This window comes from Barbus barbus, assembly GCF_936440315.1.
Source record: "Barbus barbus genome assembly, chromosome: 47".
In the NCBI taxonomy this organism is placed as follows: domain Eukaryota; kingdom Metazoa; phylum Chordata; class Actinopteri; order Cypriniformes; family Cyprinidae; genus Barbus; species Barbus barbus.
The window spans coordinates 14,086,949-14,109,487 of NC_136725.1; the positions used below are offsets into that span (position 1 = coordinate 14,086,949).

Consider the following 22,539-nt stretch of genomic DNA (forward strand, 5'->3'; position numbering starts at 1 on the left):
ACTATTAACTAGTAGCTTATTAGCATGTCTATTATTAAAATATTGGCTGTTTATTAGTACTTCTAAAGCACATATTCTGCATGACCTTATTCTACATCCCTAATCCTACCCAATACCTGAACTTAAGAACTACCTTACTGACTATTAACAAGCAGTACTAAGGAGTTTATTAGGAGGTTTATTTTATTAGGAGGCAAAATTCATAATTAATGATTTGTTAATAGCAAGAAGTTGAACCTTAAAATAAAGTCTTGAAAAAAAAACTGTTTCAAGAAAATAACTAAATGAATAAAACCAAACAAAACCAAACAAAAACAAAACCGTATACAATTTATTTTTGTGAAATACAAAAAAAAAAACCTAATACTTCCTCAGAAAGGATGCATTCATTTGATTAATAGTGACAGTAAAGACTTTACAAAAATTACGAGTAAATGCTGCTCATATGAACTTTGCTTTCATCATATTAGAATGTTTCAAATAGATTAGCTGTTATTGTAACTGTAATGATATTTCACTTTTTTTTCTTCATATAAACTAGTGTTGTCAAAAATATCGATATTTCGATAAATATCGATACTGAAATATCTGAACGGTACCAATATTAATTTCCCGAAGTATCGATACACCGATACTAGCCGAGCTGTCACTTTCACTTCTCTCCAAAGGCGCGTGGACAAGCACCACACGTGACCGCACTCGTCTCCTTCGCTCTGGTTAAATAGCAAAAGTGAAGTGAATAGAAAGATGACTGCTCTGGTTGTTAAAGAACACAGCAGGAGCGCTATCTGTAGGGATCTATGATCTCCGCGATGCAGAGAACGCCACGGAATCCAGTCATAAAAACGGAATTTACAGTTTAACGCAGAATGTCACAGAATTTGTCAAAGTTTGGATGAATTAATCAAAAGTAGGTCATTACACTTAAATCAAATCGCGATATGGACTAGTATCTGTAAATATTAAGCTGCAAAAGTCGATTTAAATATGAATCCTGCATGTTCTGCGTGTCTCTGTGTGAATGTGCTGCAGGTGCGGTTTTGTTTACTAATGTGGCGCTCGCGGTGATTTCAGCGTCTGCCGTCTCAATGAGGACATAAATACATCAACAATATCTCCTGAACTGATCTGAAAGGCACTTTACGAGCATTTTACCATTTAATTTGAGTAAAACTAGCGTCATATCATACACGCACAGAACTTTAAAAGTATTCACGGCAACCCGTCAAAATAAAAGTTCGGTTTAACTTAGCCTATTAAAGACCGTGTGCCAGAAATAGGCCATATTACTATTATTTAGTAGAATGTACATAATACTACTACTTACTACTGTTAATTTTTTTTAAAAGAGATAAATCACAAAATATTTTCATTTTAATAGTAAATCCCCTTCATTTGCCAAAAATGTAAATGTTTAATTTTCATTAATTCAAATATAAATTAATTAAAATTGTTTTATGCCTTCATCTGATATCCAGTAAAATTTAAATACACAACAGAATTTCTGAGGGGGAAAACACATTTCATAAGGCTACTGTAAGAATAGAAATTGTTTGTATGCATTCAAATAATAGACATGCTAAAACACAGAATTTGGTAACAATAAAACATAAGGTGAGAAAAAAATAAAACATTTCATACGGCCCTAAACGTGTCATTTTTGTTACACTTTTAATAAATTAAATGTTAAATTGTATAATTTTCATGATTTTAACGAATTAGACATGCTTTTAGATTAATAGCATTTATACTACGGGGCCGTTGAATGCTTGAATCTGATTGGCTGACGAACGTTCTGAGGTGTGCAATTATTTTCAGGGAAACGCACGGCGAACGTAGTTCCAGGCAGCTCTCTTGACCGCATTACAGTTCCATATCACTTCGCATCGTTGTCAGCGCTGCCCTGACGATTTTATCAGTTAGCCTAGTGTAGCAACTTAAAGGCTACACATGACATTTCTCACTAACGAGGTAATAACAGCGCTGCATCTTAAAGCAGACTTACAGTTTAGAGACGGTGCTTCAGAACACTGTTGAGGGACACACAGAGGTAGCCTAATTCATACAAGCTCTCTCTCTCGCTCTCTCTCTCTCTCTCTCTCTCTCTGTTTCTCTTTCTCTGTGTCTCTGTCTCTCTCGCTCTCTTTCTAATAACTTCATTATTAACTGCATTAGTCTGCTATCAACGGCTCAAGCCTCCATTGCCAGCATTAAAATGACGTTTTGGAACTAGCAAAAGAGTCGTTGGATGAGATGCGGAAGAAATAATCCTACTCACAATAGCGATTTAAGTAGAAAAACCGGACGAATCCCTTGAAATATATAATCTGATCGATGTCTTGAGGTGTGGCAACCGTAGTATAAGCGGAATAATTGACTCCGGACCGTTGAATTATTAGAAAAATAATGCACACCCGAGGTGTAACGGCCACTCCGCTTCGCGTCGTGGCCGCATCACCACCTCGGGTGTGCATTATTTTTCTAATAATTCAACGGCCCGTCGTCAATTATTCCTTACTTAATTTGACCATTAAAAAAAAAAAAAAAAAGTCCAGAAAAATTCAAACGGAAAAAAAACGGAATCCAGAAAAATTAAAATGGAAAAAATTGAATGTAGAAAAAAAATTAAACGGAATTTGGGGAAAAATAAAACGGATTTCATAGGGCCCTATATTTTGGTTATGAAGCAAATGAGAATATCAACAAATAGAACTTTGGATTTTAATTAGTACATATATTAGTAAACGTTAGTTTCAATTAACATTTAACTAAGATTAATAAAAGATTAATAAATAAATCAACAAATGCAGTACCTCAAGACATTTTTTTGTTCATGTGAAATATACCGCATGTTCTCGACTTGTTACATTTATCTTTAAATTAAAAAAAAATACCCCCTTAATATTGTGGCAGTTTTTTTCTCCGTGGTATCGAAAATGGTATCGAATATCGATATTTTTCAAGGTATCGTATATCGAAGTTAGAAATTCCAGTATCGTGACAACACTAATATAAACACAGCCTTGGTAAACAAGAGACTTCTTACCAACCCCAACATTTTGAAAGGTAGTGTACATTTTTGCTTATATCCTCAACATCTATAAGACCACAGTGGGGCTCAACAAAATTTATTTGGGGTTTACGAAAAGCTACAATGCAACAAAAGCACCCATCCACGAGAGGAAGCTCAGAAAGTTCAGAAAAACAACTTTTCAAGTTCATACCTTCACATGTGTCATCTCCCTCTGACATAAGCTCATCATCTGAGCAGATGCTTAACACGTTGACCAGCATCTCGGTTACTGAGAGCAAATGAGAGAAGACCAACTTTAACATGACGCTTTTCAAAAACCATACTTCTATTATTAATTACATGCTTAGGCTTTAAAACTATCTAAATCACACGCTTCATAGTGTTCAACATATGATCATTATGTACAGATATCCATTTGGTCACTCCATCCAGACATTAACCAGAATGTTTCCTTGAGGATCAGTAACCATCAGAACTGATGCACAGTAAAACTGTGCATCAGTTCTGGGGTGGTGATGGCGCAGTTCTGGGGTGGTGATGGCGCAGTGGATAAGACACATGCCGTTGGTGTGAGAGACCCGGGTTCGAATCCATGTGTCCCTGAGCAAGACACTTAACCCCTAGTTGCTCCAGAGGCGTGCGACCTCTGACATATATAGCAATTGTAAGTCGCTTTGGATAAAAGCGTCAGCTAAATGAATAAATGTAAATGTAATGTAAAACTCATTTCTAAAACCACATCCCATAATTTTGCAAATGCACTTCTGATGTCAAAATCAATATGGAAAAAAAAACAAAAAAAAAAACGATTACGCCATTCTCATTTACTCTTTACCTTTCTCCCCAACGAAGGGCAGTGACCACGTGAACACGTCCATGAAGTTGGGCAGCCAGTATGGGTGAGGAGAGCAATTGAACTGCCGGATGTTCATGACGTTGTTCTCGTATTTCAACACAGCAGCTTGAGGGGTTAAAGAAAAAAATAAAATAAAAAGAGCTATGTATATCTAGACTGCATGAATTTATTGCATAAGGCCTATAGCATAATGGCAAAAATTAAATAGCTCAGCACAATGGCACTGGATCAAAACTGTCTTAAGAGCTCTTACCTTTATTGTTATACACATCTAAGTAGTTTGGTGCAGAGAAGATTGTGATTAAAGAGGGGAAGCCTGTCGTCTGACTTTTTCTGTACATTCGATACCTAAGGGGGTCAGTGAAATGGGATAGACATTGTCAGTAAGAGCTGTTTACATTCAGTTCAAAGCAGTCTGGTTTATAAGTGTGGTGTGCAGTGTACTCACCCTGCATCTTGGGCTTCATGTGCTCTTATAACTGACAACAAGTTATTATTCATCAGAAAATCACATACTGCAGGGTAACTGTTAGAGATGGAGAGAGAGGTGTAATTAGCGATTCCAGCAGTCCATCAGTCAGAACGGCATGACTAACATTGAGAGGTGCGACTGTGAACGGGAACTGTGTAGGCAGCTATCAAACAAATGTGCATGTGGGCAGACTGTCAGCTGGAGTACCTGTAGAAATAGGAACATCCTCTCACACTGTTGTGACAAAAGTGCTCCGAGCTCTTTTCGCTGCCATAGTCCTCGCCAGGGTCAGACCACAGCAGGTCGCACATCGGCCCGAAAGCTGGAGGCTCTTTAAACCTGTCTAACTGCAGCACAACAGTGCAAAACAAACAATCAGAACTAAAAAACAATCAGAACTTCTGTTCTGCAGCACCATCTTATCCATCACTGCAACAAAACATATTCAATCTATTTGCATTTGTTTAAAATGTACAAATCAGTGACATTTGTAATGACATTAAGTGATTACTGAAAACATTGAACAAACTATCAAAGCACATATTAAGAAAAAAAAAAAACTAAATATAATCATTTTATGAATCATTTTATCAAAAAGTGTTTTAACTAAATGTGTGCTTATACATATCACTAATTCTTTTTAGAAAACATTAAATTATTATTATAATAATTATTAACATCCCAAAATAATGACATTTTAAACAAAAATTTATATTATTACTATTATTAATTACAAATAAAAAGTTGGGAGTGTTGACTTGATTTAAACCTTCTAAAATAAATTTTAGTTTAGCATGATTATAATGATAAAAATTACATATAACAATTATAGTAACAGTAGTATAGTATTTAGTAGTAAAAACAACAATTTTATGATTATTCTAAAATTTACATATTTTTTATTATTATTGTTATTGGTATTGCATTGTCACTATTATATATTATTATTAAAATTATAAACGGAAGTGTTTTAATATTACACAATAATAATAATAATAATATTAATAAGGAAATAATTTAAAATAAAATAAAGTTAATTGATTCAAAATAAGGCAACCATCCAAACCATCTATTTTGTTGTAGTTATATAATAATAATAATAATAATAATAATAATAATAATAATAATAATAAAAAAAAGTAACTATTTGAAATTTATTTAATAAATTGCATTTTTTTAAAAGTGTCGTTATTTTTATTGTTATTGCTATTTATAACAAATTATTATTATTATTATTGATAATAATAAATAGGAATAGGTCAGGATGGTTGCTAGTTGTCTAAACAACTGATCGTTTTGAATGCTGAGGTAGACTAGCGAGTTTAGATTTCATACTACTTTTTTTTTTAAGCTTGAATATTCTTTGCAGCAGTGCTTTAAAAGGAGATCAGTTTAAAGATGTAACTTCTCAGAGAGGGTTTCAGCATGTTGACATCTTGCTGCACTTTAGCAGTACAACTCCCTCCGAGAAGTTGCAAGTCTAAATTTATCCCCTTTAAAGAATCATCACAACAGCGAAACAAGCATCACCTTCATAACAAATTCAGCACCTTCCAATACTGTCCTACCATGAGTATCGCGCACACAATACAACGGGCACCACATTTTTCTTACTTTCCGGATGTCGTCGAGGCAGGTGATCTCGGGGGACAGGCCTCCATGAACGCACAGGAACTGCTGGTTGAGCAGAGCGGCCAGGGGAAGGCAGTCAAAGGCCTCCATGCAGGCGTCATACACGCGCTCCGAGTACTTAATCTTACCTGCGATGAGAGAACCACAATAAAAACACCCATGTATCTCCGAACAGGCGCAAGCAGAGTGAATGAGCTTTTCAAGCCAAGGCTGTCACACCATCCGTTTGACACATCACAGTAATGCTGGGTGGGTGAGGGCAGACCGGGCTTGCCAACTTTCCAAGGCTGGAGGAATAGATGGAGGAGGATGTCGCATGCCTTGTTAGGTGATGTTGCAGCAGATCCGCGTGCTAATTGGGATGAACTGAGGAAAGCAGCGTGGCAGGAGGCTGATTAAAGGAAGCTGAGGCCAGAGACAGGTTACACATGGAACAAGGGCCGCATACCGCCGTTAAATCCTGACATTTTAGAACGGGCCAGCCGTGCAGTGTATTGTAAACAGCAGCACTGACAGATGAGAAACAGGCTGCCTCGTGATGAGCAAAGAACAACACTGCAATGAGCCAGCAAGTGGTGAAATAGCACATCATTATCAAAGTCCCTTTGATTAGCTGGACAGAGAAACAGCCAGCTTCGAACTAGGCTGAATGAACGCATTAACAGCCAAGATTCTGCTGATCCAAACATGAATGTCATTGTCCACTGGGTGGTTCCTGATTGGCTAAATTAGGGACTTTTCATTGGAGAGTGAAAAAGATCCATTTGACCTCAGAGTTCAGTTTGCTTTGTTGACATGAATCGAAGGTCAAAGTTTTGTTGGTTAGCATGTCTGCAACTAAGGATTAGTTTGATAATTGATCAATCTGAATTTGATTAATTAGATTAAAAAGCCAAACCTTATTTTCTGTAATGTATTGCACAAACTAAATAAATGTATATATTAATTCAAAATGATAAAGATTCTACTTGGTTACACACAGACTCATACCACCTAAATGTAAAAATAATAATTATCAAAACTGGGCTGTATATATGTGTGTGTGTGTATGTATTTTTTATATATATATACACATATACAATTATTTATAGAAGCTCATTTAAATTTGTAAATTAAATTATTATTAAAACAAATTTAAAATAAAGAAATTCAAGTTACACACGCAAACTAAAATGTAAAAAACGTGTGTAAAAATAATTAAATAAATAAATAATAATAATAATAATAATAATAATAATAATGTGACCCTGGACCACAAAACCAGTCTCAAGTTGCTGGAGTATATTTGTAGCAATAGCCAGAAATACATTGTATGGGTCAAAATTATAGATTTTTCTTTTAAGCCAAAAATAATTAGGATATTAAGTAAAAATCATGTTCCATGACGATATTTAGTAAATTTCCTGCTGTAAATATATCAAAACTTAATTTTTGATTAGTAATATGCATTGCTAAGAACTTCATTTGGACAACTTTAAAGGCGATTTTCTCACTATTTAGATTTTTTTGCACCCTCAGATTCCAGATTTTCAAATAGTTGCATCTCAACCAAATATTGTCTTATCCTAACAAACCATACATCAATGTAAAGCTTATTTATTCAGCTTTCAGATTATATATAAATATAAATTTGGAAAAATTGACGCTTATGACTAGTTTTGTGGTCCATGGTCACATTTATGTGTGCGTGTAGAAGAAATATTGATTTTTTTCTAAAAATTCTACATCCTACCCAATTTTGAATTTCAACGTTTAGTTTAGGATTTTGAATGCATTTATTTTTTTTAAATTCAAAATCTTGCTCAGTGTTTTCCTCCAAACATTGTGCAAACTGAAGACTAAAAAAAGCAAACAGAAAAGAGCTATTATTTGTATTGTATTGGCCATGATATAAATTGCTAAGGTTTAAAATAAACTGTCCAAAATAACAGTTTTTCAGTGATTAAATAATAATAAGCAACACACTTTAATCATAGTAAAATGTATCATTGTAAAAACGAGGGCTGAGAAAACTACACAGTGACAGCTGGAAGCAAAGTTACATTAGCCAAAATATTTAATAAACACCTAAGTCGGCGAGGGATTTATATAACTTGTTGAATGAAGGGTGTTACAATTTTGCACAGCCTCTGTGTGGGTCTGCTGGTCATCAGCTGCTTGTGGAAAGCAGGCAGCCATTCGATGTGCGGGTTTCAGTTAGCTGTCAGCGTTTGTCATGACTGGGCTGATGGCTGATGTAAATCTAAGTGGGGAGTGAAGAGCCCTGTCGAGCGCTGAGGGACGTGATTGAGCTCTGTGCCTGCGGCCCGCCATTCAATACTCCCCTGACACGATCTCTCTCGGGATGCCACGATGGTAATGGGGAAAAAATTGCCATGACAGACTTGAATGATATGATGTGGCAAAATCTCATTTCATTCTCTTGATAACGTTTACACATACACGCACACTCAGGGTTTCTAAAGAGCTGAGCTTACATTCTTGTTTAAAGGTGAAGTACTCCGTGAGATGCCGACACTCGTGGTTGCCTCTGAGGAGGAAGAGGGTGGTCGGGTGGTTGATCTTCAGGACCCACAGAAAGAGCACACACTGCAGATGCAAACAGAAAAAGCATGTCACAAAAACACAACACACAATAGCAATGCTATCATATATCCCTATTCTGTTTCTCACAATTGCGCTGATACTTCAGTTTTTTGTGTGTATTCATACCATTTCCTAGAGTTCAAATAATGAAAATCCAGGTCACTGAAACTTCGAAAACAATTTTTCTCAGTGTGGTCAGAGTCGTTATTTAAGCACTAAACTAGACATCCTGCAGACTAGATCTGTCTTTTGGTGCCATTTTAATCTTGATACATGATGAAAACATTATGAATGACAGTGTATTGAAATGTAACATATGCATCGCAATGCAATTCACATTATAAGACATCTAAGTGTCAGTATGGACCATGTGTTAAAGAGACTGATATCCAAGTAGAAATGGAAAAATATGTTCAGTCAAGCCTACACAAAGACAATACTGCTGAACACAATTATTAGCGTTCTGATTCAGCTCAAGCTAATATGCTGGAAGGCCACGACACAGCAGGTTCAGCGTTTAAGAGGATTATACTTCCATTACTCCTGATATTTTATTAAAGGAATAGATCACTGAAAAATTAAAATCATTGTACAACACACTAGCATATACGGTATGCAGATTTTCTTTATGCATAGACTACTTTAATGACTGACTTCATTTGCCACTGCGGTGGTACAAAACAGCACACTGTGAGAATTGGGGCTGACTTGTCCTTCCATTTCAAACAGTCATATCAATAAATATTTTTTACAAGAGTGGACTGGATGCAATTGTTTTTGTATAAATCTTTAAGTAGTAGTATTGTGTTTTTTTTTCAAGATGACAACTGGACCAATGCACACTGTTTTCGATGACGTTCTGTTATTTTACACTTGTCACTAAACTAAATTAACATTTAATAAAACACATTATAAAAACATCCAGGGAAATATATTTCTAAAAACACTTTTTTTTTTGTTGGGTTGGTAAAGAAAGAAAAAAATCATTGACATACACATTGACGTCAACAGAGTGCTTTTTAAACTAATACATTTATGCAATAATGCATTAAATTGTTCAAAAGTGAGAGTAAAGACATTTATAATGTTACAACAGATTTCTATTCCAAATAAATGCTGTTCTCTCGAACGTTCCATTCAAAGAATTATGGTTTCCACAAAAATATTAAGCAGCACAGCTGTATTCAACATTGATCATGAGAAACCAAAATATTAGAATGACTCTGGAGGGTCATGTGACATTTGAGACCGTAGTAATGATGCTGAAAATTCTGCTTTGCATCACAGGAATAAATTACATTAATATATATTAAAATAGAAAACAGTTATTTTATATTATTATAATATTTCACAATATTACTTTTTTTTACTGTATTTTTGGTCAAATAAATGTAGTCGTGGTGAGCATAAGTGACTTCTCTCAAAAAAATAAAATAAATAAAACCTTACCGACCCCAAACTTGTGGACAGTAGTTCTTTAGTAACTGTATACTAGGGATGCAGCCGATACCGAGTACCGATTTATTGTCATGGTGATCGGCCGATACCGATGCCGATTCTGATGCTTCAAGCTTTATATATGTAATAATGTTATATAATCACAAAAATTACTTATACAGTTAACATTTTTATATTCATTTAAAATGGTGTTTATGCATAACATATGCTATATCCTCTTGTATTTTTATCTAAAGCCAAACGCGCTTTATTCAACCGTGCCCTGTCTCTTTCTCTCCGGATGTGTGCCGGCACCAAGTTTAAGAGCTGCGATGACACGGTTATTCTAACAAAAACAGAAACACGGTGAGCAGCAAAAAATTATAGATTACTTTCACTAAAACACAGCAGAAAACAACAATGCTGCAAATATAGTTATTTTTCTTTCTATCTATATTTATCTATCTATAAACTATGACGGAGTATACAAACCAGATGTGACGAAACGTTTCTGATCTACATTTAGCGTTAACAACCTGTAGGCTAAGAACATTGAAACATATATATAAATAAAAATATATATAATTGTTGTTAGATGGCTAGGTTGAAATTTAAACTTTGAAACTGTTATCTTTCTTTTCTGCTCAAGATGAGAACGTTTTGATTATCCATGTTATGCATGTTAGAAAGAGGACAAAATAAATAGAAACATTTAAACTCCAACAAAAAAAAAATGAATCAAATAATACAAATATTAAAATTTTTAAAATACATTTTTCATCAGGCAGATGATTTAATTTGTGTGTTTTCGCCTTATCGGGAAGTTGCAGTGACAGAAACGGTGACATTCCAGATAACGTTTGAAAGGAGTAAAGCCTGTGTTAATGCTCTTGAGGCGGCTAATATGGCCAAAGAAGATATTTTTGTTTTATAAATAAATGTTAATTTAAAAACAGCCCACAATCAGCGTATTGTGTTACCGTTACCCCTTTCGGCTCCGACGAGGTTTTGTTCTGTCCTCCACGCTGTGACAACTCACAAAAGATTATTTCTAGCCAAACAGCGCGGAGAGCCACTTCAGAAACATGCTGGTATAAACACAAGCACTGACTGCAGCCGCGATCAGCTCCGGTTCCCGTGGAACGCGTGCAGTGATGCACAGACCAGCTCTAACGTCTCTGAATCTACTGTTAAAAACTGAAAGATCCATTCAATCAAGCAAAACATACACGACAAATAACTAATTTTTCATTGTTTCTCAAAACATTCTCACACCGGCAATGACATTACTGCGGCGCCAATTCATTTATCATGTACGTCCTCACGCATTGACGTCATCAAATTGCAATCAGTACGTGAGATTGTATGAGTACCGATCAAATCATAAAATGTGATTATCGGCTGATATGGAGCGCTGATATCGATAGCTTGCTGATTATTAAGCAGCAAGCTAGAGTCTTACCAGTGGCAGATAAGAACTTAAGAAACTGAAGCTGATGTACAATGCAAACATGCTGAACCACAAACGCATCTGAGCAGACAAAACACTTTGGTGTATTAAGACTATGATTTTAATCTTTTCACATCCACTTCTGATATCATCTCTCAACCCCAAGCTTTAAAGCTGTGTAGCTAACCTGCCTAAAGTTATTAATGTTCGCTTCAAATCTTAACCTGTCACTCCGTGTGCTCCATTAGCTCATCTCCACTATCCCATTAAACACCCGCAAGGCTTTACAGTTCACACATGGTTAGATTATCCACAGAACACCGCTGCGTAACAGTGAACAGGATTTCGGTGTTAATCTGCAGAATACACGATTCTTTCTCCATCCTCTGAAGAAGAATCCTCTGCATTAATGTTGCAGTTATCTTTAAAGAAGCCCAGCAGTTGTCGGTTTCATCATAAACACTGAAAACGAAGCGTTCTCCACACAGCTCTGGGTGTCAGGGTGGGGCAAATTCTGGTGGCGTAACCTACAAAAGCATTTGATGACTGCAGTGTCCCAGTCAGAGGGCATTAGCAGGTGGTGTGGTGGATGACTGAAGTTCAGTGCTTTGTGGTCTGTGATGTCCAGGGAGGGAGTAGGAACTCAACTTGGCCTTTGTTGTGAAACACACACTCTCTTTCTATGCGTCTCAGGTGGCCGGTGGCCCTGGACCCTCAGCTGTGTTTGATGGTATTGAGCAGCGGTGTGTCCGCTCTCTTGCGCCGCTTCTTTTAACCATGACATTTCTCCCGTCCCTGAACTTTGCAACCAAAGCGTGGTGCAGAGGTGGAAGCTTTTTGAGGACTTGCGCTTGCTGGCCCATTCAGGGTGACGGACATCAAGGCCAATGATATAAAAGACGCCAGCTGATAAACCGGACCAGAAGATTTCTGTAACTATTTACACGCAATTCGATGTTGAGAAGTGCGTTCTTTCCTGCAGGACCAATAATCATTTAATGCCATCTGCTTCATCATTGTGGCTGCTTTACAATGATGATACAGTGTTACAGGCAGAGGTGACATGCTGATTGCATCATCACAGTGCATGCTGGAACAGAGGCTGTGTGAATAGCATAGCCACATGGCATTCTCTGAGGGCCAAGTTTTATTAAATGTGAACGTCTCGAGTGTCGACAATGAGCAAGATGTGTTCATTTGTCAAAGATGTGTTCAAAAGACCTTGAATATTCCAAAGACTTTGTTTAATGATTATAAAGAGATTTAAAACAAAACTAGCCTCTTTTTTTAAAGAATGTTCTGGATTCAAAAAAAATTTGGCTCTATTGACAACTTTTGTAGTAAGCTAGGGTTGCACTATTCTTTTTTAAAGAAACAAATGATTATTGGCTTTATATTTTGGATAAACAAAAAAAATGTGGATAGTTAAACTTGGTATGCATTTAAGATTGTGGTGTTCTCAGGTGGTCAATTAAACCAGTCTTATTACTGTTAAGTTTGCAGATACAATATAAATTCTTGTCGCTGTACGTTCAATAAAATGAACACATTTTAATGTTTTTCCCTGTTTTGTGCATTACTGTACACACTTTTTTTGTGAACTGAGGAGCAAGCCGAGATAATTTTCTAAGGTAAATGACAGTATTCCACTGACACTGCCGATTTTAATATGTAATACTTATGTATTGAACTTGTAGCATTGCTTTAATTATGATTATTTAGGCATTACAACACAGAAACACAGTTGTTTATCACTTGACCCTATCTTACATAACTTGCGAATATTACAATTACACTCACCTCAATACTGAAATAGCCTCGATCCACATAGTCTCCCAAAAATAGATAGCGTGTATTGTGCGGGGAACCCCCCACCTCAAAGAGCTTCATCAGGTCGAAAAACTGCCCATGGACATCTCCACACACTGAAGACAGAGACAAAACAAGTTAAGACAAACCCTTGAATTTGAAACAACAAAAACAGAGGTGACATCATTAAAAGGATGTGGCCAAAACGAAAACACTGGAGAACGTCACAGAGAAATGAAGAAATATCAGACATGGAGTACACGCAAGGAGGTCTTGGACATGTCTTTATGAGCTCAAGATGGGAGCAGAAATCTTAAAATCGATAGTTCACCCAAAAATGAAAATTCTGTCATTAATTTCTCACCCTCATGTCGTTCCAAACCCGCAAGACCTTTGTTCATCTTTGGAACACAAATTAAGATATTTTGCGCACAAGTATTCTCGTAGCTTCTTAAAATTACGGTTGTAACATGGACTGTTTTAATGATGTCCTTACTACCTTTCTGGGCCTTGAACATGGTCTATCCCTGTCTATGCAGGGTCAGAAAACTCAGATTTCATCAAAAATATCTTAATTTGTGTTCCGAAGATGAACATGAAGATGAAGGTCTTACGAGTTTGGAATGACATGAGCGCAAGTAAATTAATGAAAGAATTTTCACTTTTGGGTGAACTATCCCTTTAAGAACTATCCCTTTAAGAACTATCCCTTTAAGCAACTGAGGGTGCAAAAATATTAAAACCACTAAACAGAAGCGCACTAATACTAGGCCCACTCAAAACGACTGAGTGAAACTATTGAAAGATCAATAGTGGTCGCCACAAACAGGATGAGGGCAAACCAACCCTCCAACCTCCACAAGGTCAAATGTTTTGGGCAGAAACACCATCTCAATTATTCATGCCACAATTTCTTTGGTTTTCTCTTGCAAGCCAATTATCACGTATATAGCGCGTTACGAAAAACATGAGAAAGTGCAGTGGGGGGGGGGTAGATGTGCCCATTTATATCCACACACCTGTTTGTGTCTGCTCGAGCGTATGGCTAGTGCTGGGGGTTTCCTGTGGCCTCCACTGGGGAATTAAAGTGTGGGGGTGTGTGAGAGAGAGAGTCTAGGATGCAACTGTTTCTCTGACCTTTACAGAGCAACTACATTTGGGGTTGCTGTGGTAGGCTAGCTCTGTATGAAAATAATCACGCTCTTCTTGCTGGCTTGAGGATTAAGTCGGGGACAAAACTAAACCTAAAGATTAAGTATGATATCAGATATGCCCAATCAACTAACCGCAGAACCTTGAGGGCACTTTATGAGAAGAACCATATTGCTGTAAACTAACTCTAGTTTATGAGAAAGCTTGTGGGCGAGTGGGCATCATGTTTTTCTGTGATCGTACAGCATTAGGTGTTGCGAAGATCCTGTGAAAACCACATCCTGGATGTAGACGCTGGTTGTGAATCACGACAGGTTTGTAGCGTCATCGCACAGCGAGTCATCAAGTGTGCAACACCCTACCTGTGATGGGGGCCTCCACTTCCAGCATGCATTTCTCGTGACGGAGGATGTTGGCACCGTCGTTGATGATACGTAGGGCCGCGTCTTCCTCCAGGCGGCCCTCTTTCACCAGGTGGCTCTTCAAAAGCTCCACCTTGGGCTTGCCGTCCTCGTACAGCTCTTTCATGGTGAGCCGCGTCGTGGGAGGGTACGGCACTGCTGCAGGAAAGAGAAAGAAAGACTCACTTTTTAGTCTTACTAGTCATAGGGAAACTCAGCTGGCAAACATTTCATACATTAGAGAAATAAGATTGTACATACAAGACATTATACACGGTTTTAGCCATTTTGACTGTACAAAATGGATTACAGCTTTGTGCCAAAGCAATTCAGATCCAATATTGATTTGGACTACCCGATAGAGTTCCACAACAAATCTCTCAATTTAAGGCAGCATGTTTACAGTCACGACCGTGCAGTCTATCACAGCATCTGTTGACCGAGGAGTCACCAAGTTAAGGAAGCGCACTTCTACACAATTTCAAAGCCAGATGGTGTGTGATAAAAGTGCAGAACCAAAAGAAGAAAAATTTGTTACGCTGTTACACCAAATAAAAATATCTCAGCCCAAGAGTTTCTTAACATGCCACTCTCAGGCTTCCATCACAAGTTACTTTCAGCTTGTCTGTCAAACTGGATTTTTACATTTCAGGACCTAAAACCAGCTGAATCATTCAAGATTTTAAGACAAGCTGTTGAAAAAAACGTGCAGTTTTGAACATTCCTAGTGCTTGCCTGTGCAAAACTCTCAGCAATGATACTAGGGTGTTATACAGTTGCTAAACGCTTGCTAAAAAGAGTCCACTCCCAAGTCTCTTTTCAGCCAATTCTTTTGTAGGTCAACAAGTATCTTCTGTTTTATTGCTTATTTTAGTGTGCTGATCTTTAATAAGCATTACAGATTTTGAACAAACCTTAAAACCGACGCTACCTCAGTACACTGTGGCATTACTATTTTCATGATCAGACCAGTTCATGAACTTTTCTTGATAAGTGAACTGAGTATAAAGATAAAGAGTGAACTGACGAATGACATCAGCCAGTTTACTTTAACGTCTTTGCCAGAATACAGGCAAATTAAATTGATGTGTGAGATGACACATTATTACTCAATTCATGACGACAACTGAAAACATACAGTTCGCAGTTATGAGGTTGTCTGAAAATACAGTGCCAAGCTGACTGCCAGGAACTAAAAGTGAAACATATGCATGGTAATAACGGTTACCGTTATTGGTCAGGATTTGGGACTCTCCCACAAAGCTATGCGGGTTATCAGAACACACAAAGCCACAGCTGGTCCCGTCCCTTCCCCCAACCAACATGCACAGGTCTTGTTAAGAAGACACGAAGCCCTTGCTGTCATGGAGAAGACAGCTTAAATAAACCCTCAACAACCTGGGGGCTGGGATTTTACATTCAGAGACCATGTGCATGGGTGCGCGCTGAGACGGGCAACATGCAAACAAATGCCTGCTAGAACCGCTCTGCAACCCTTGGAGCCTCGAGCTATTTTCAGTTGCAGGAATTCCACAACATTTAAATCAGTTTAAGAGGAGCTGGGAAGTTACGTCCTGAAGTCGGGGTGGGGTAGAAGGCCAGCTGTTGGCATCGGTATGGAATCCTCTCCGCCAGGGTCACAGGCCAGGTTGGCAAAGCTTGCTCTCCAGAAGAATGTGGGTCTGGCCGACGGCCATGGCTTTCAGCATTGGGACCACGGGCATGATAGTCCACAATAAAGCTTTGAGTTCAGATGACTAGGAGCCTTCCAGGGACTCCAATGGTGGAATTAGGAGCAAAGAACCGGTTTGGGTTTACAAAACCAACCGATTTTTGATGATTTTGAATCAGAGGGTGTTGTTCTTGTTGCATGCCAGTATGAGGAAGAGAAAAACGACGAATCTTTCATGCCTGACAGAATAAAGGAAGAACACCTGCTCATTTGCCTGTTTTAACTAAAGCTGTAACAGGGCTATTATCTGGCTGGAGGGTTGAGTTCGCCCTTCTGCGGCGATGGCAGCGAAAATGTGTAAGCTCTCAGTGTGGCTCATTTGCATGTGAAAATTAAGCCCTCAGGGCGGGAGGGGGATTTTACTATCAAAGTACCAAAAATATTTATTTACCCAGCAGTGAGGCGACTGTACAACACTTGTGGCCCTTGATGATATCAAATCCCAACCCAATGAAGGCCCAGTTAAAAGGAGGTCAGTTTTGGATTATAAAAAGACACCCAGTGCGTTTGCACTTGCTCACTGCATAGCTGTCCAACCATTAAATGCCCTCAAATGTACATTTGTTGTTTTTTTTAATCTTGCAAGGATAACCTGTATATGATTCTAAACCTTTCCTACTGTGAAACTCAAAAGAACATTTTGAAAAATGTCTCCAAGTTTGCTTATTCAATGGGGTCTGATATGGTTGGTTTGGACCCCACTAGCTTGTATTGTATGGACAAAACAGTTGAAATATTTTTTTTTCTGTGGTAAATGACAATTTTTGGGTGGACTATCCCTTTAAGAGACTTCTGGACCAGACCTCGTGTATATTAATAAGGAAGCTAGAAAAGGCGTAACTTCCTGTGTTCGGCCTGATCTGTGGTTTTATCGCACTAACTGTTTTTTTGGGGGGGTTGAAATTAGAGAACACGCTAGGTAAGAAAACACATGGACTTTGAGGTTCTCAGCAAGGATGTCGAGAGCTATCTTGGGTGGTACAAGCGATCCTAGAGAGAAAAGCCATGGTGAAAGGGTGAGAGATGGGGCCTGAGGTCCGTTAATCATGCATGAGGACAGAATAATTACACAAGCAGGGTGACGCTGACCCTGACAGCTCTAGTTTCTATCTGTAAATAAGCCAAAAGGTCAAAACATTAAACTTCACTCAGCCTGACAGGGGTCCAAAACTTTATAGCATCAGCTGCATATAACTTGCTTATTTCTAGATGGCGTGCATTAGATGGTGATATGATTTCAGGGTGGGCAGGGTGTTGATGTTACACCCTGCAAATATTTTTAAAAAATTAAAAAATGCCACAGACAGCGACACAGCTTGAGTTGCTCTTTCATGCTAACTTTTCAAGCTTTCAACTGACTGTTGACCCATGTTTAAATGCACAACACAACAACCACCATACTGTCCGCCATTCTCAGCAGGGGAAAGTGAGAAAAGAGTTGCGTGGAAACGTCTAGCAACTAATCAAAGCTTTTAAAGGCACTTAACCTCATCTTTCCTCCGCCTCCATCGCATTGTTCCAAGCATGGCTCGGCTGATGAGTGCGGAGTAGAAAAGTGCCGCTGCGATCCTTGATTCCCCACACTCCGTGCTTTAACTGTGGGAGGACTCATCAAGACGCGGCCTTGGCGAGAACCTCAACTCCCACTCAGCACTTCAATCATGCTGGAGTTCATTCTCGCAGAGCTTATAGTGCTTTTAAACACAAGCTTTAGTCCTTTTACCTTCCAAACATAATTGACGAAACGACAGGCTGGCAAGCTCTCCACAAGCTTTTTTAATTTTTTAACACTTGAGTCGAACTGAATTCATCTCTCATCAGCCAGAAAATATGCTAAAACAGAATTATTGCAGACGTGGTAGAAGAATGCTGGCACACGATACTGATTGGTCACTGGGTAGTAGCGCTTTTAAGGTGCTAACAATCTACAATTAACACTTGCATCAGACAATATTCCCTCTCCGCTGTCCTGATTCTTTGCATAATTGCCCCATATGTGATGAAGTTGGCAACGCTGACTCTGTTACTTCCTTGTTTAATACTGTAAAGCTACTTGAACAATCTCTGTTGTGTTAAGCACTATATAAATAAAGCTTGACTGACTATAACTCTCCAGTTCAAACCTTTCTCAATGCAGATGTCTGTCCATCGTGGCTTACAAAACAAATCCCAATTAAACATTTTTCAGACAGCCTGTGATTATGTATATGTGTAGCGAAAAATCCAGGTGTTGGAGTACTTAAACTGAAAGGAGGCATTCAGTGAAACCTGGAATCAATTTGGAGCTGAAATGCTCCTGTTCATGCAAAAAAAGAAGAACAGGGATTCTAGACAGAAAGAGAGTCGGCTCTTTTTAATGAGGACAGTTTTTTGTCTGAAGCGATTTAGATTGGGAATGGAGATGCAAGTCATTACGGATGCAGAACTAGACTACTAAAGAGCCCAGTGCTATCAGCTCATTACAGAGACTGTCTAATTGAGCTGATCAGCCAAAACACAGTGAGCTGACAGCAGCGCAGAAGGGAATGAGAGGAAAGTACACACACATATACACATATATGTCAGCGGACACACTAGTTTTAATCAAAAACAAGTCAAAGTTCCCCGGGTGCCTCTATACCCATGAAGCCACAGACCTAATGATCCAATTAATTGTAGTACTCTACTGCGTCTCACCTCTTTAACATAAAAAAACTCCCATGAGCCCTTGATAAGGAGTTGATGCTTAAATGAATCAAATGCATCACCTAACCAAGGGTCAATCCTTTTTTTTGTCTAAAGTAGGATTATAAGCATGAGGTTAATTGGGATCACATGGATAACTTCAATTAGTTTAGTTCTACCTCAGACAAACGAGTAAAGCTGAAGTGAAACAGTTCTCTCTAATGTTGCCTAAACCCTAAAGGAGGAGGAAGAAAAAGGATGAAAGCAAATGTATTACAGTGAATTAATTGTTGTGCAATGATGATGAATGTAAACCTACGGGATTTCTGAAATACACTTGCATTAAGCCAACTAAAATCTGATTAAAGTTAATGTCTTAACTTAATAATACACACACAAATGCATACATTGTCTATCATAAATATTAAATATAAAATCAAAAATAACTACAAAAGTTGTCCATTCTGTATATTATCTAACTATACCTGTTAAGCCTACCAAAATCAGTCTAGATAAATATAGACTATATTCTCATTCTCAGTCTCCCATTATAAGATTATACATATAGTCCTATAGAAATATATATACTCCTATTAGTAATACAGAAAAACACCTGTAATGCACAATCAAATGTTTATTTTCCGTACTTGATTCAGCTTTGGCAGTTTCATGAATCCCAGGGGCTTTGCATATTCAGACCACTTTGAGTATCATGCATTCCCACTAATATCCCTATAATGGTCTGACTCACTAACGACAGCTTTGCATCTACATAATGTTTGCATACTAGACCTTAAAACTTCATTGATCTCATTTAATTCATGCCAATTCATCCCATGCAGCCCGAGCCAACCTGTCAAATTAACCATCAACGTGTGTCATTAGACTTAAGTTAGCTAAAACTCAATCAACACAACAGATGTCCTGACTTGCTTATATATATATATATATATATATATATATATATATTATACATAAACTGAATGTCACCCATCAGCTACCAGTGCGGGTTAACGTTTGCTAACATACAACCAGGCGAACGGAATAAAAACGTACTGTTTCACATATAAAACGTACCTTTGACGAGCCGTTCGGTGGTGGATTGTTTATTCTGCTCCTTCCCCGACATCCTTCAGTGTTTCTCGGTAGAATAATTGTAATTCCTCCTTGTAGCTGAACCCAGCTAGTCGCGTTAGCCCGCTAGCTCGGCTAAGCTACTGACGTTTCAGTTCGCGAGGAAAAGAAGTCCTGACCGCTCCGCTGTTAGAGCGGGGAAACGGAGAAAGAGCGCTCGTCGGGGTCGCTTTGGTGAGATGCACGCTCAAACGGTGGGGGAAAGGGGAAGGGGGAGCCCACTGTAACGGCAAAGTTTTATTTTCTGCCGTGTCTGTCCTTCGGGTTTGCTCACACAGGCGACCCAGCTGCTGTCAATTTCTCGGAGGGAGTAGCGATGTCCGACTCGTGAACGAATCGTTCGCTTGATTCGGATCTTTTTTAGGGAATCGTTTGAACCTGGTTCGTTGACGAAAATAACTGAATCGGTTCTCGAGTCAAACGACTCATTGAACCAAGAACCGTCTCTCTTTTGGACGTGTCCTATTCACAATGAGCCAAGAACTGATGAGTGAGTTGATTTAAATAAAGTACTTATAACATTTGAACCATTCCTAATCACAGTAGCTGGAAATGTGTTTATGGCTTAATTGTAAGGCACTTCAATCAATCTGGACACATTAACAACTTTTTATTAAAACCCATAACAAAAATGGTAGTGATCTGTGTCTACAAATGGCTCAACGTGTTATATGCCACGCAGGTGTGGCAATACGTAATGACGTAAAAGAATCACTAAATATGGGTTGTTGAACTGGTTCTTTAAAATGAACTATTCAAAAGAACCGAGTCCAAAAAACGACTCAAGCTTCATCTCTATGAAGAAGGGGTGGCGGAGGGAGTGAGCGGCGCGCGACAATAAAAAGGCTCTGCACGAGATGTTGCCTGTTTTTGTCAAGCGACCACAGCGGCTTGTGTATAATAAATGCGTATTCTGGTTCGTGTTTACGCTCAAATTCTGTGTCTTTCTTCTTTCTTGTTTGATCCGCTGAGTCGCCCAGACTCCCTTCTTGCGGATTAAACTCTAATCCATAGTGCAAACGGATTTCCTACAACATGGCGGCATCTGCTCAGTACATACATTTGTGGGTAGTGTAGTTTTTAATCCACACCTAACGCTTTATGAAGTCAATAAAATGCATCGCTATACAATTATCCACTAGGATAATCCGTTTATCTTGACGTGTAAATTGTTTTATATCCAGACACACAAGCAGGTTTGAATTATGAATAGGAGAGAATTAATAAACAGTAATCCACCATTGTCACCCAGTGGTCAAATAGAGAAACGTCTGATTGTTTCATTGCTGACTTGAAAGGTAAAACTGATTTGAAAAAGTGTTTTTTGTTTGTTTTTTTACACACCACAGCATGTATACAGAGTACATTTAGGCTACTAACCCGTTAATCACATGAGTATAGGAAAAATATTCATTCATGAATATCCATTTAGGCTTTAGGTCAAACCTATTTTTTCCTTTTTGGTTATAAATCTGAATCAAAACCGTGCATAATTTTGTTGATTCATTCAACACACACGTAGCCATAAAGTGGGTATAGCCTAAATATGATTACGTTTAAAATATCAATGTATAATAAATCTAGCGCTGATTTGACAGTTAAATACGTTTAAATGAGTAAAGATTGCAGTGTATGAAGTGGTGACTATCTACAGGTAGGTTGCGTATCTTCAATACAGCTAATTTGGTGTAGGCTATTCTATGGAAAGTCTTTGAAGCCAATATTCATCAGCAGAGGGCGCTATGATTTTATACATGAGCGAAATTAATGTTTGGTTAGGCTACAAAATATATCTGGATATCCCCTCTCAAATTTGATATCATGCTGGAACATAAGTGACTGATGATTTTGAATTCTAAATACAACACACTGCAGAATCTATAGTTTAGTATGGGAAAGGTATTAAAACTAGAGAATTTACTCTTATTCTGATTATTATTATTATTATTGTAATTCTTTTGATACCATTTAAAATAGCAGCTTTAATAATAGCTAGATTTAATATAGAATATTAATAGCTAAAGTGAAAACAAAATCCCTGACCTGACAGTTGCTATGCAACAAAAAACTAGTTGTGTAGTGATATCGACGCTATATTGGCCAATCAGAAACCAGAACCAGTCGTTTCGAATGTTGCTTATGACTTTAGTATATATTAATAAAGTCATCATAAAGTAACT

At 37.9% G+C, this 22,539-nt stretch overlaps 1 protein-coding gene across 2 annotated transcripts in view; it reads right to left on the reverse strand.

The window, feature by feature from the left end:
- Nucleotides 1-20,692, reverse strand: part of LOC306865529 (serine/threonine-protein phosphatase 2B catalytic subunit gamma isoform-like) — a 28,874-nt gene extending 8,182 nt beyond the window's left edge. Inside the window, exons 1-10 of one of the 2 annotated variants that reach the window (XM_079410197.1) lie at nt 20,303-20,692; nt 14,791-14,988; nt 13,268-13,392; nt 8,472-8,583; nt 5,977-6,122; nt 4,570-4,709; nt 4,339-4,416; nt 4,144-4,238; nt 3,870-3,995; nt 3,225-3,302 (exon numbers count right to left, since the gene is read on the reverse strand). In XM_079410197.1, coding sequence (XP_079266323.1) covers nt 3,225-3,302; nt 3,870-3,995; nt 4,144-4,238; nt 4,339-4,416; nt 4,570-4,709; nt 5,977-6,122; nt 8,472-8,583; nt 13,268-13,392; nt 14,791-14,988; nt 20,303-20,354 — 1,150 coding nt within the window. In that variant the 5' untranslated portion in view covers nt 20,355-20,692. The remainder of the gene's footprint in view (nt 1-3,224; nt 3,303-3,869; nt 3,996-4,143; nt 4,239-4,338; nt 4,417-4,569; nt 4,710-5,976; nt 6,123-8,471; nt 8,584-13,267; nt 13,393-14,790; nt 14,989-20,302) is intronic. The other variant, XM_079410198.1, reaches the window with a different exon arrangement.
- Between the last annotated feature and the right edge of the window lie 1,847 nt (nt 20,693-22,539).